The sequence below is a fragment of the Glycine max genome, chromosome 5 (genome assembly GCF_000004515.6).
Source record: "Glycine max cultivar Williams 82 chromosome 5, Glycine_max_v4.0, whole genome shotgun sequence".
Classification (NCBI taxonomy): domain Eukaryota; kingdom Viridiplantae; phylum Streptophyta; class Magnoliopsida; order Fabales; family Fabaceae; genus Glycine; species Glycine max.
In genome coordinates this window covers 36619752-36632569 of record NC_038241.2, presented here as the reverse complement: position 1 = coordinate 36632569, position 12818 = coordinate 36619752, and the positions used below count along the sequence as shown (strand labels likewise).

The 12818-nt window shown below is 32.0% G+C and overlaps 2 protein-coding genes and 1 non-coding gene across 5 annotated transcripts; all 3 read left to right on the top strand.

The window, feature by feature from the left end:
* Positions 1-1453: 1453 nt before the first annotated feature.
* LOC100793943 (tubulin-folding cofactor C) lies at positions 1454-4821 on the top strand. Of its 3 annotated transcripts, XM_041015565.1 has the most exons (4): positions 1454-2615; positions 3861-3921; positions 3998-4071; positions 4348-4821. In XM_041015565.1, exon 1 carries the CDS (start codon positions 1560-1562, stop codon positions 2547-2549), a length of 990 nt encoding a protein of 329 aa, XP_040871499.1. In that variant the 5' UTR covers positions 1454-1559; the 3' UTR covers positions 2550-2615; positions 3861-3921; positions 3998-4071; positions 4348-4821. The 3 variants fall into 3 exon arrangements, with proteins under 3 accessions (XP_040871499.1, XP_040871500.1, XP_006580270.1); XM_041015566.1 differs by lacking the exon at positions 3861-3921; XM_006580207.4 differs by lacking the exon at positions 4348-4821 and having other exon boundaries at positions 3998-4162.
* Positions 4822-5341: 520 nt separating this feature from the next.
* Positions 5342-5413, top strand: TRNAK-UUU (transfer RNA lysine (anticodon UUU)). Its single transcript has one exon. It is a non-coding gene; the product is annotated as a tRNA-Lys (tRNA).
* A 5860-nt stretch (positions 5414-11273) lies between these two features.
* LOC100798348 (protein SENSITIVE TO PROTON RHIZOTOXICITY 2) lies at positions 11274-12568 on the top strand. The gene has a single exon (XM_003524213.5). It carries the CDS (start codon positions 11524-11526, stop codon positions 12505-12507), a length of 984 nt encoding a protein of 327 aa, XP_003524261.1. The 5' UTR covers positions 11274-11523; the 3' UTR covers positions 12508-12568.
* The last annotated feature ends 250 nt before the right edge of the window (positions 12569-12818 follow it).

The following is a 12818-nucleotide window of genomic DNA, read 5'->3' as shown; positions in this document are numbered from 1 at the left end:
CTGCTACAGTCTCATTCCCCAATCTAACAAGATTATTTTCAAATGATAAATCTGCAACCTCAGCTTCAATAACTTTGTGCCTTTTCAGGCTATGTGGAGAGATAGTGGGAAGAAGAAGGCGGTGTATTGTAGCTATGATTTAAGATTAGTTATAGCTTCCTTTTTTGATAACACTTAACAATTATGTTGTTTTGAAACTTCACTCATAGTGTAATGGTAAGCAGAAACACTTGCCTCTTAGCAAGTAATCTAGGTGTACTTCTTGTAATATTTTCTGGGTCTAGGAAATGGTAAGCAGTGACTTGCCTTTTAAATGCCCTGGTAGGATCTGATGATACAGATAAAAAATCCAAATAGATGAAAACTTGGTTCACCCTACAGCAAAAAATTTACTGGAAATTATGTTTAGCTTTGAGGATAATTGGTCTGTTGGTTAAGTCATGATGTCTAAGGGAAAAACAGTGTTAGTAAATTGAAATTTTAAGGTTTCAATGATAGGCATCGAGAGGCATTGGAGGTGTTTGGAGAAACGATGAGAATTGGTGTGGTTCCAAATGAATCTTCCTTCACCAGTGCTTTGAATTCTTGTTGTGGATTGGAGGATCTTGAGAGGGGGAAAGTGATCCATGCTTCAGTAGTTAAGATGGGTTTAGAAAGTAGTGTATATGTTGGATGTTCTCGTGTTGTCATGTATATGTGCGATGTTTAATCTCATTTTTATTTGAAGTTAAGTTAGACAGCCTTATCTTCCTTTGTTACATTTTAATTCTCTACTTTTTAATTAATTCCTTAATTTTTTTTTCTAATGCACTAAATATTACTGTGTACAAATCCATCCACACATTCACATTTTGTTGCCTACATTCTCAACCCCGTTGGTTGGAACAGAGAACTTGCCTAAAATCATTTAGCCATCATCTTAACATTCTTGTGAATCTTTTAAATATACCAGATACATTTGTAACATTCTCATAAATTATGATTTTTAAGAAACATGATTCTTGATAAACTATTTTTAGAAATGAAAAAAGGTTCTAATTATCAAACGCTCCATTGAAAATCAATACTGAGACAAAGAGTATAATTTAACTTGAAAGAATTGATGGGAGAAGCTACACAAGCAAAGGTGGACCTTATCGTACTACCATGATAAACAAGGACTAAATAAAAACATGATGAAAATGTAAGAATAGACAAGGACTAAAATAAAAATAATTTTGTACTACATGATTTTTTTTATAGAACTAAAGTAATCCGTACTTATAATTTCACGAAATAACTTAAATTACTGATTGTTTGCCAACAAAGTTTAAATACTCATTGTTTGATAACAATCAAACTTAAAAAAAGTTAGTTTTTTAAATTTTTACTTAAAAAATGCTAAAACAAGTTAATATTTTAAAACTTAGCTAATTATTATCTAAATAAAAAAGTGTAACAGGCCGAAGCAGCCCAGCAAGAAAAGTTGGCAAAAACACAGTAGTAGCCTTGAACGCCATATGCGGGAGCGCGAGTGTGTCATCCATCACTTTGATGATTGATCAATCCATTTCCTTCTAATGGAGGAGAAACAGAAGAAGCACTTAGCAATGCTGGAACGCCTTTCCAAACGCACTCAAATCCGTTCACAAAACCCCGAATCTTCCTCCATACTTTCACGCTTCTCCCATCTAAAAACCTCCATAGAGTCCCAACTCGCCCAATCCCAATCCATTTCCTCAGACCCTTCCAACCTCAAACTCCACATCAATCAAATCTCCCAATCTATCTCCGATTTAGAAAAACTCGTCGCAGAAAACTCCTACTCCCTACCCTCCTACGACGTCAGAACCTCCCTCAAAACCGTCTCCGACTTAAAACACTCCCTCGACGACCTCACTTCCCAACTTCTCCCCAAAAAGAAATTCTCATTCAAAAATAAACCCCCCACCACCACCACCAAGAAGGACGACAAGGATAAGGATTGCGCTATTCCACTACCCAAACAACCCCCTCAACTCTCTACGCTCCTTGCGCCGCGTGACTCGCCGGGGTTCCGAAACAAAACCGGTGAGCTTTTAATTGCGGACTTCAGTGATTCCGAAGTTGGGGAATTCACCGTTTCGGATCTCGATTCCTGCCAAGTGAGGATAATAGGTTCTGTGAGGGCGCTTTTCGTTCACGGGTTGAAGAATTCTAGGGTTTACGTGGGCCCCGTGACAGGGTCCGTTCTCATTGAGGAAGCGGTGGGTTGCGTGTTCGCGTTGGCGTCGCATCAGATTCGGATTCACGGTGCCAAAAGAAGCGATTTCTACCTTAGGGTTAGGAGCAGGCCCATAATTGAGGACTGTAGCGGCGTCAGGTTTGCGCCGTATTGTTTGAGATATGAAGGGATTGAGGAGGATCTTCGTGGTACCGGTCTTGACGCCGAGACCGGAAATTGGAGCAATGTGGATGATTTCCGGTGGCTGCGCGCGGTGCAGTCTCCGAATTGGTCGGTTTTGCCTGAGAATGAGAGGGTTGGGACTGTTGAGATATCCGATTTGAAAAATGGGGACGAGGAGATTTGATTTGAGTCTCAACATTGCTTCCTTCTTTGTTTCTTTTATGTGTGATTGGGCTGTTACTGAGTCTAGGTATGTTCTGTTTCAGGAAATTGATGTTGAGAACTTGAGATTAATGCGATTTTGGTAATACAAATGGTTTTGGATATGTTCATTTTCAGTGTAGGAATGAGTTTTCCGTGTGTTCCTTCCATGAGAACTTGAGCAATATGTTATCTTTTCTATTGTTGCATGGATTTTGGTAATCGATTGGTTATTGATTTATTTGTTTGCTTTTCAAATTCATTGGTCACAAACATTTGAAATGTTTCGTCTAGGGAGCTACTACCTATATACTGCGGAACTCATTTCTCTTATAATTATGGAACGCCACATTGTTTTTGGACGTGTTATGTTTGTTTTAGGCATGACAATGGCTTGTTTTTTAGATTACATAAATTTGTTGATACTTGAATTGCAAGTTGCATGTTCTTATTGTGCTTCAAATGATTTATCAGTTACTCGAGCCTGTTGATCAATTGTTTCCATTTTTATTTACCCCCTTGAACCAGTTGGGTAATTGCAATTTAAGAAATAAGGGAAGTGCATAAATTTCTTTTAATAACTATCTTGCATAAAACTACATGCTGGAAATGCATCAAAAAAAATTACATGATGGAATTTCTGTGCTATTTACTCCCTTCTTCATCTTTGTTTCTTCTTCATGCTTCACCTTTGTTCCTTCTTCACTTCTTCACCGTTTGTTTCATCGTTTTACACTGTCTTTATCCTCTTTACTTCTTCGCTTCTTCACTGTTCGTGTCTGAATATCAATCTAGGGAAAAGAGGCTACTTCTATTTTCAATTCATCTTCAAAAGTGTCTGGTTTGGATAATAATGGTAGAAAGGTTGATTGGAGTTCTGACTTTTTAAAATATGTTCAAGAAACTTCTTCTGGTGATTGTGTTAAATCTGAATTGGATTTATACTTGGAGGAGCTTGTATTGTTCAATCAATCAAATATTAGTAAGTTTGACATTTTGGGATATTGGAAAAACATTGGAGTCAAGTATCCTACTTTGCAAAGGATTGTTAAAAATTTTCTAGCTATTCCTATTTCAACGGTTGCTTCAGAGTCTGCATTTAGCATTGGTGGTGGAAAGTTTCTGACTCCACATCATAGCAAATTAAATGAAGACACTGTTGAGGCATTGATGCATTGATGTGCTCTCAAGATTGGTTGCGTAATGAGATTGAAAGTAATAAATTTAATTTTACTTGTAAATTTTTCTTCTAAGCAATTAATTTATTTTAATGTTTGTATAATTGTGTCATTAGGTTCTTTAAAATCAAAGATGAAATTTTGCTCAATAGTTGACGATGTAGACACAAGACAACGGTATGAAAATTTTATTATATTAATTTATGACTTTTTTATATTTTCTAAACACATATTTACATGTTTCATTGTGTAGGTGTGATGTTGAAGATGTTTCATTGCACTTGGATGAAAGTATGAAGAAATTCAGTACGATGATGTTAATTTATTGTATGAAGACTTCTAATTTATGCTAGTTTTATTATTTTTATTGTGTAATACTATAACATTAACGTATATTTGGATATTTCTTGGATGCTTTTATGCTTGTGTGATTTTATTACTATTATTATTGATTTATTTTGTTATTTTAGTCATGTTTTAAACTTAGAATTAAACTTTAAATGTATTATTGTTGAAAAATTGAGATAAAATAAAAAAATTATATTTTTTTTATAATCTTTGATATTTTTTAATGTAAAACGGGATCCCTACATGTTTACACAGAGAGCCGAGAAACTGGTGTCATGCCTCTGATTTCAACAAATCATAGGAGAAGCTCTTATGCATCACTGCTTGGTTGACCTGTCAAAATAACAAGTCCCTATGGCAAAAAAATATCCCGATTAACGAGGAAGCCTCAGATATGTGCCGCATCAAATAACCCCAAGTGAATCGGCCGCAATCATCAAGACATCAACAATTGCCAGAGGGAAAAAAAAGAAGAGAAAAAGATCCGTTTGCAATCACGTGTGGGTTGTTGATATGTCCCCCAAATGGATAAGTGGAGACATTAGTATTAGAAGCAAAAGACGATCTTTTGAATTGTGATCAAGGGCATACAAAACAACACTTTGAATCAAGAGGAGGGGATCTCAAGGGGGTTTTATTGCACAGGATTTATAGGACTGTGTGATCACACCCTAAAGTGATCAATAGTATCAATTGCGGAACGTGTAAAGCTAGAGACTTTTTGATTGAGGCATTGTGCCATCACGTCTCAAGGAGGTAGAGGCTCCTGATATAATTCAACCTTAACAATCTTCCTCAAAAGTTAGTTTAACAGATAGATAAGAATCTGATAGTAAATAAAGCTGAAATTAAATTGACTCGTTAAAAAAAAGGAATATAGTGATATACAACACGTAATATTTTGTTAGTTGAGCATTGTCAATAGTTGAAACCTTAACTGAAAAATTATCAAGCAGAGTAACAGACTTATTTATTTAAGAACAAAAACTATCGAAAATATCTAATGGGGAAGAGATATGAGAGGTAATACCAGAATCTTAAAAACCATTTGTGAGGATTGTGGTGGAAATTGTACGTAGTAGGATTAAAAGAATGCTTATACCTATCGATACATAATGGGAATTCCATTTAATATTGGGAAGATATTGAGGTTCGAGCCGTTTGAAACTGCAGCACAGCTTGTTAAGCCATTACGAACACGTATGCTACACTTGAAATTTAATATTATATTTGACCATCAAACATTCAAGCCGTCTTAGCTCAGTGGTAGAGCGCGTGGCTTTTAACCACGTGGTCGTGGGTTCGATCCCCACAGACGGCGATTTTTCTTTCTTTTTTCTATTATTCTTTCACAATAACTTTAATCTTCAACATAAATTATTTGGAACTTTGTTGTTTTTTTAAATTTATTTTCATATGGATTTCAAAATAATTTTATTTTATAAATATTAAAATAAATTGACCAAATGTAAAATATAATAAATTGAGTCGTAATCAATCCTTCAAAATGACATTACTTAATTATATAGAACAACAAAAAAAATCATGCATGTGTTTAAAAAACAAATCCCGTATGCACCATAACAATTAAATTACATCTCTAATAAAAAAAATACAGTACATTACAAAGTACAAACCATGCATAATTAATTAGTCATGCACTATCAATATTGAAAACTTATAATCTAACATAACTAAAAAAATAACCAAAACGAAAATTATGAAGATTTGAACAATGTCTTAGAAGTGATGTGTGTCGCAAGTCACAATAGCAGGTTGCAAAACCAGAGTAGATAGCCTGACTGGTTTTTAAACCTCTAAAAATAGAGAAATCGAATGTAGATACGGTACTCAACAAAGTACCATTAGCCTCCATGGCTCCATGTCCATGTTACACGCGTTTTTGGTTGCCTGTTGAAGACATGTTTTTTTTTTTTTTGGATAATACACAATAATCATTTTATTCTATCAAAATCATGATGAAATGATGGAAAAGTTAAATAGTTATTTGTTGCTTTGCAATCAGCATGAAAATTTAATTGATTATTTTTCATCATCAATCTAATCCAAACACATTATTAACGATTTTTTTTCCAATTACTAAAAACATTGATAAAAAATATACTTTACATTATTTTTTAACTTTTCATTTGTCGGATAAGATGTATCTAAATTTTTTTATTTAACATTCAACTAATCATATTTGATTGAATCAACCTATTTTTAAGATAAACTGTTATTTCCCATTATAATTCTATATTCAAATTGATGATTAAATCCCAAACTTTGATTAAAAAATTGAAATATCAAATCAGTTATGACAACGATTATCTTCCAACTTTTTACAATTGTATCATATTTCTAATTTGACTTATTTACGTTCTCAAAATCTCTAAGTTGTTACACAGACGTGATGTTCTTCCATTGATATTACTAATGGAATAATTCTTAACAATGTTTTGTCACCTGAAATGGTAATATTGAATTATTGATAGAATTAGCTCTTTTAAAAAATATATATATACACAAAAGTAGTCTTCGAAAAAGTGTTATTTAATAATTCAGATAACTATATTGATTAAAAAAAGTATAAAAATTATAATATGCCTTTTATCAAAATATTTTTTCAATTTTCAAAATATAAATACTTTGATACCATATATATATATGTGTGTTATGACGTCAGGCATTCTCAAATCTCAAGTACTACACCAAAAAGAAAAAGAAATTCCGAAGTAAAGTCCTAAAGGGCGGACAGTGGAAGCCCACGACCGCCAATTTAATATAATTGGCTGTTTGATGCTTTTGATTTTCAAATTTCAGGTCGTGATTTCATTCAGAAGGTTGGAAAGTGGAAACTAGAAAAGGAAGCAAGCTCATATATAAAAATAATTAAATTTTAAAATTGTCAAAGTAAAATAAAAATACAAAATACTACCATTGATGTATTATGTATTTAGTACGTGTTTGGATTTCTGTCCGTGAAAATAAGACGAGCACCATCAATGCAACAAATAGTTTGTTTTAGTGCGTTTTAACATAGAAAATAGTTCAGAAGTTGATCACAAATAAAAATTCAAACACACGTTAACATTGTGCTTGATAAAGATGAATGGAAAAAATAAAAGTGTGAGAGATGAAAAAAGATAAAAGTGAGATTGTTTGATATAAATGAAAAAGAGAGTTGAGAATTGAAAAGAGATATAAAGCGGTTAGCTAGAAAATAATAGAAAAAAACCTAAAATTAAACAAGTATGAAATTTCAATTTTACCTGATCCTAATTATTTGACGATTTTTTAAAAATTAAAAAGAATATAATTGATCATGCCTCATTTTTTTATATAAATTGAATGGACATAATCGATTATGTTAACCATAGTCATATCGATTATGTGCTTGTTAATTTTTTTGATTAAATTACTCGTTTGGTGCCTATAATTTCATGATTCTTATATTTTTAGTCAAAATGATCTTTTTAGTCCCTATACTTTATATTTTAAGTTTCATTTAGTTTCTCTAGTTTAAAAGTGTTCTTTTGAGTCCCTAATTTACATTTTAATTCTTTTTAGTTCCTTTAATTTGAAAAAATATTGAGACTAAAATAATAAGAATTATGAAACTATAAAGACTAAAAAGACCATTTTCAAACCTATAGAAACTAAAATTAAAAGAGAATTAAAATATAAATTATAAGGATTAAAAAAGTAAGAATAATGAAATTATAGGGATCAAATGAGTAATTTAACCTAATTTTTTTTAAAAATGTTTTAAATTGCATTTGAAATGTGCTTCTGAAAGTTTTCACAGATCTCACAGTGACTATATCACGAGAGTCACAAGCATGTAATGAAGGGCAATGTTAGAATGTTAATTTTTACAATACATTACAGTTTGGCAGTTGCTTTCACCTCATTTTTAAGATGAAAATATTTTGAGTGGACCCCATATCTCTTGGCCTACTTTCTGCTGAGCTTTCAGCTGCATCATCCAAACAACACAATTGAAAAGCTTTCATCAGCTCATTTCACTGATGATCAGCTTTTAGTTGCTGGCTTTCATACGTCTCAAACAAGCTGCATGTAAATGAGTGAAACTGAATAGAGTATTTAAAGTTTAGGTTTGATTTGTAAAAAATGAATTATTTAATATTTTATTTAAATGAGTCCATCTAAAGTTTATAACTTAATCATCAGTTGTCTATGTTCTATCAATGAAATGCCTTATACACTAATCAATTAAAATTCATTTCAAGTATAATTTTTGAAACTCAACAATCATAATATATAATAATTAATTTGCGAATGGATGATTATAATTTTTTATGCTAATTTTATATATAAAAATACTTGCCACTTAAGATCATCCTAACACATAAGTATATTAAAAAAAATACCAACAATATACTCATTTACCGTGTTAAGTGTTAACAGTTCCATCTTCATTTCGAAAAAGAAAAGAAAAAAACAGTTCCATCTTAAAAATATATCAGCCTTTGCATATGCATTATGCATGCATGCAGCACTTCCATTAATTTACTTTTATTGGACATTTAATATTTATTTAAGCAAAAGCAAGTGTTATTGTAAGCTTTATGATACTATTCTTACGAATAAAAAAAATAGATGAATACATGCACTTAATATTTGTTTAAATGAAAAAAGTATATATTGTAAAGGAGGAAGAAACATACCTAATAAGGCAAAAGTTGGCCGTCAGTTATGACTAAATCTCCTCGAAGAAGTGAGAAAGCGAGTCCTCAACTTGATTTTGATCATTGAGGTTTCGTTCATAATATAATATTGCAGAGCAGAAATCTGGGAGCACATTGTCGAGCTTAAGCTTAATTTTTAATCAAATTATACGTTACCATTAACTTTTAAAAAATGTAACCACTTTACAATTATTGGTTTTTTGATGGTGGCCGGTTTGGATACTTTTTTCTAACTTTGAAATTTCATTGCACGATTCATGCGTCAAATTAACATAGGACTGACTGTAATCATTTCTACGTACTATTGTCTATTTTTTACTCGGTCAAAAAAAATATTATAATCGTTTTAATTTAATAATTATATTTATATATATTATCCATGTACAAAAATTTACATTATCAATGAAATAAAATTTATGATAATTTTTTTATGATAATATTATATAATTTAATAAATTTACTGTAAATAAATTAATAACAATTTACTATATATGTGTGTTAGACTATAACTTAGTTGTCATATCATTGATACACTATCATATCGTGTGACGCTAATGGAGGAGTGGCAAAGTGAAGACAATCGCCCAATTGATACATCTGACTGGAAGATCAAACTTGCACAATTAGAATTTAAAAAATCAAAATTTTAGAATTATAATATAACTGAGAGGTCAAACACACATACAATTAAGTCTAAAATTAAAATAAAATATTAAAGTCATTTTACTTAATAGAATCCATGTAAATTTCATACAATAATACAAACTATATTAAAACATATATATACTCCATTTTTATTCATTTTGATTTGGATTTGGATTAAGATTATAAGAAAATTTGATTTGCTATACAAAATATAACATAAAAGACTGCGTGTGTTCCTGATGGGCGATGTCATGGATAAGATTGAAAAAATAGAACTCACGGTTAAGAATTAATCATTCAGATATGGCTGCGGGCGCTGACAGAATAAGATTGAAAGGTCGATTGTCTTTTAAGAATATGTTCTATTATGAAAATATTTTATTAATTAAATTCGAATAAAAAATATTCGTGTGCATATAAGTTTAATTAGAATATATTAGTAATATAATTTTTTTAATGTCATTTAGTCATAAATTATTATATAACCAAGGAAATATTAATTTAATATTTATTTAAAAGTTATAAGATCTTTACAGTAACACAATATATCAAAACTGAACTCTATTTCTCTGATCTCTATATATATTTAAACCAAAAATAATAATTATTTCTATATGTAATAAACGTAGATTTTTTAATAATAAATAATGAACTTATAAATGAATAACTTATATTTTTTTATCAGAGCATCCTCCTATAAATTATTATTAATACAAAATCAATCCTACTACCAATTGCCAAAACTAACTTGCAAAGGTTTTTTTAATTAGTTGACGCACACATATGGAGAGAAGAAGGACCAATTCAGTTCAAGTTGATTAACAAACAATCCTGTATAAACGATTAATAATACAAAATCGTTACAAGTACTATAAAAGTCTAAAACTAACTTACAAAAAAAAAAATTTTGTGTTTTTTTTTTTTTTTACTTATTTAACAGATTTATTGACGTGTGCCTGTATAGACACATACATGAAGAAAGATTAACTTATATATTTTATAAAAATTGATATTATTTATCTTTTGTATAAATGTTGTGTGTAGACTATTTTCTTGTTCTCACTGAAAAACAAAAATTGGATCCACCACTGTATATCACATTGTAATTTGCAAGAATGAATAAAAAGGTATAGATGAATAAAATAATATTGTAAATTGTAAATGAAGTAACCAGCCATCTATATTTGTATGTCAACATTGATAGCACTATGTATATAGTTTACCAACATAAATTAGATTTGGCGGAAAGAATTGATCTCCTACAATATAATTGAATCAAGATTTTCAAGTCTCACTAAAAAAAAATGTCTACTTTTCTAATGATAATCTTAACTACTTTTTTAAATAATAGAATATTAATTTTAGTATACAATAGTTGTACAATAATTAAAATCTATAATCTTACGTATACTATCCAAATATTTCACCTCAAGACCAATTCTCTTGGGTTAGAGAGTAGAATGTTTATCTATAGACAAATGATTCTTGTATAATAAAATGTGCAATTCAGTGTTGGAGTTTAAAATGTAATAAATGATAAATTGTAGCGGTGAGATAAATACTTAGTGTTGTATAACTTTTATTTATAATGATTCTGATTTCTTGCAATCCTGTGTGTTTTTTCTTCAAAATTTCTAACGACACTCACAAAAAATTTATTAAATAATAAAATACAATTGACATTTCCATGACTTTTCGTGTAACAACTAATAATAAAAAAATACTAATAGTAATTAAAATGAAGTCAAAAAAGTTGCAAGACCAGTGCTGTTTTGTTTTGTGTCAATTGACATAACGTAATCAACACGTGCAGCATGTATCGACAAAAGCAACTTTCCCTTATATTTTCAAGTTTGTACAACAATTATGATTCACAGTTATTTCAAAACCTATTTGTGAAAATAAATATTTATTTTAAAATTATTAAGCTCACCCCATGTCATACCACATATAAAAGTAGTATATATTTGCTGGATCATCTTACTCATGAAATCACTGAGTCTCACACCAACCAACAATCAACAACAAGAACTTAGCCACATACATACAGAATACAGATTAATAACCCAACCACATGCCAAACACCACTGAAGAATTCCATAACAACAACTGCTTCGAGTCTCTCCATGTTTCCCTTCGCAACCTCTCCCAACTCAGCACCCGAATGGATTCCCTTCAAAGCTTCCTGTCCCATTCCATCCAATCCCACACTCTCCTCACTCACCACCAAATGAGCACAGTCTCCAACGAGATCCTAACCGCCATTCGCCACGTCATCACCAACAGCGCCGCCCTCGTCGCCGCCTCGGGAAACGTGCTCCCTCTCTCGGAGACTCCGACTTTGGACTCTCCGAACCTCAACAACAACAACAGCAACGACAACGTGGTGGAGCTCGACGCGATGGAGCTGCTGGCGAAGCACCTTCACTTCTGCGAGGTGTGCGGGAAAGGCTTCACGCGCGACGCGAATCTGAGAATGCACATGCGCGCGCACGGGGACGAGTTCAAGACCCCGGAGGCACTCGCCAACAAGGCGCGTGGGGAGACGCGCCTCAAGGCGGCGCGGTTTTCGTGCCCCTTGGAGGGGTGCAACCGTAACAAGACGCACAAGAAGTTCAGGCCGTTGAAGTCGGTGTTCTGTCTGAGGAACCACTTCAAGAGGAGCCACTGTCCCAAAACGCTGTCGTGCCAGCGGTGTCGGAAGAAGAGCTTCGCGGTGCTGTCGGACTTGAGGAGCCACGTCAAGCAGTGTCGGGGAGAGGCCACGTGGAAGTGCTCATGCGGGACTACGTTTTCGAGGAAGGACAAGCTGTTGGGACACGTGGCGCTGTTCGAGGGGCATTCGCCGATGCTTGAAGAGGAGGCCCCAGTGGCAGTGGCGGTGAAGGAAAGTGAGGGTGGTTTGGATGGGTTACCTGAAGGGTTCTTTGATGGTTTGGATGAATTTGGATTTGGATCCATTCAAAACAACTGTTCACATGCAGGAGCAAGCTTAGCCTTAGGGCTTCCCTCAAATAATTTATATGCATGGGAACTCTCTTTTTCTAATTTAATCTAGAAGCTAAATAATCAAATTCAACACTGAAAAGTGTCATATAATGCAATCAATTCTTTATAAATTTAATTTATAAATATATTAAAAATGTGATAGATTAGCTTTATTATTAAATTTGTGAGACTTCTCATCATTAATTTATAATGTTTAAGAATTATTTTAATAATAAAATTAAATTTTTTTATCATATGTCAGATTAGACTAATTTGGCATTTTTTTATATATTTAAAGATTAAATTTAAATTTTTTATCATTTAAAAATAAATTTATTAGCTTCTGTTACTTTTTGTTATACTATAAAAATATTTAATTAT

Bases quoted from the DNA above. Each gene is read 5' to 3' on its own strand.
- LOC100793943 (XM_041015566.1), top strand. From the start codon at position 1,560: ATGGAGGAGAAACAGAAGAAGCACTTAGCAATGCTGGAACGCCTTTCC.
- LOC100798348 (XM_003524213.5), top strand. From the start codon at position 11,524: ATGCCAAACACCACTGAAGAATTCCATAACAACAACTGCTTCGAGTCT.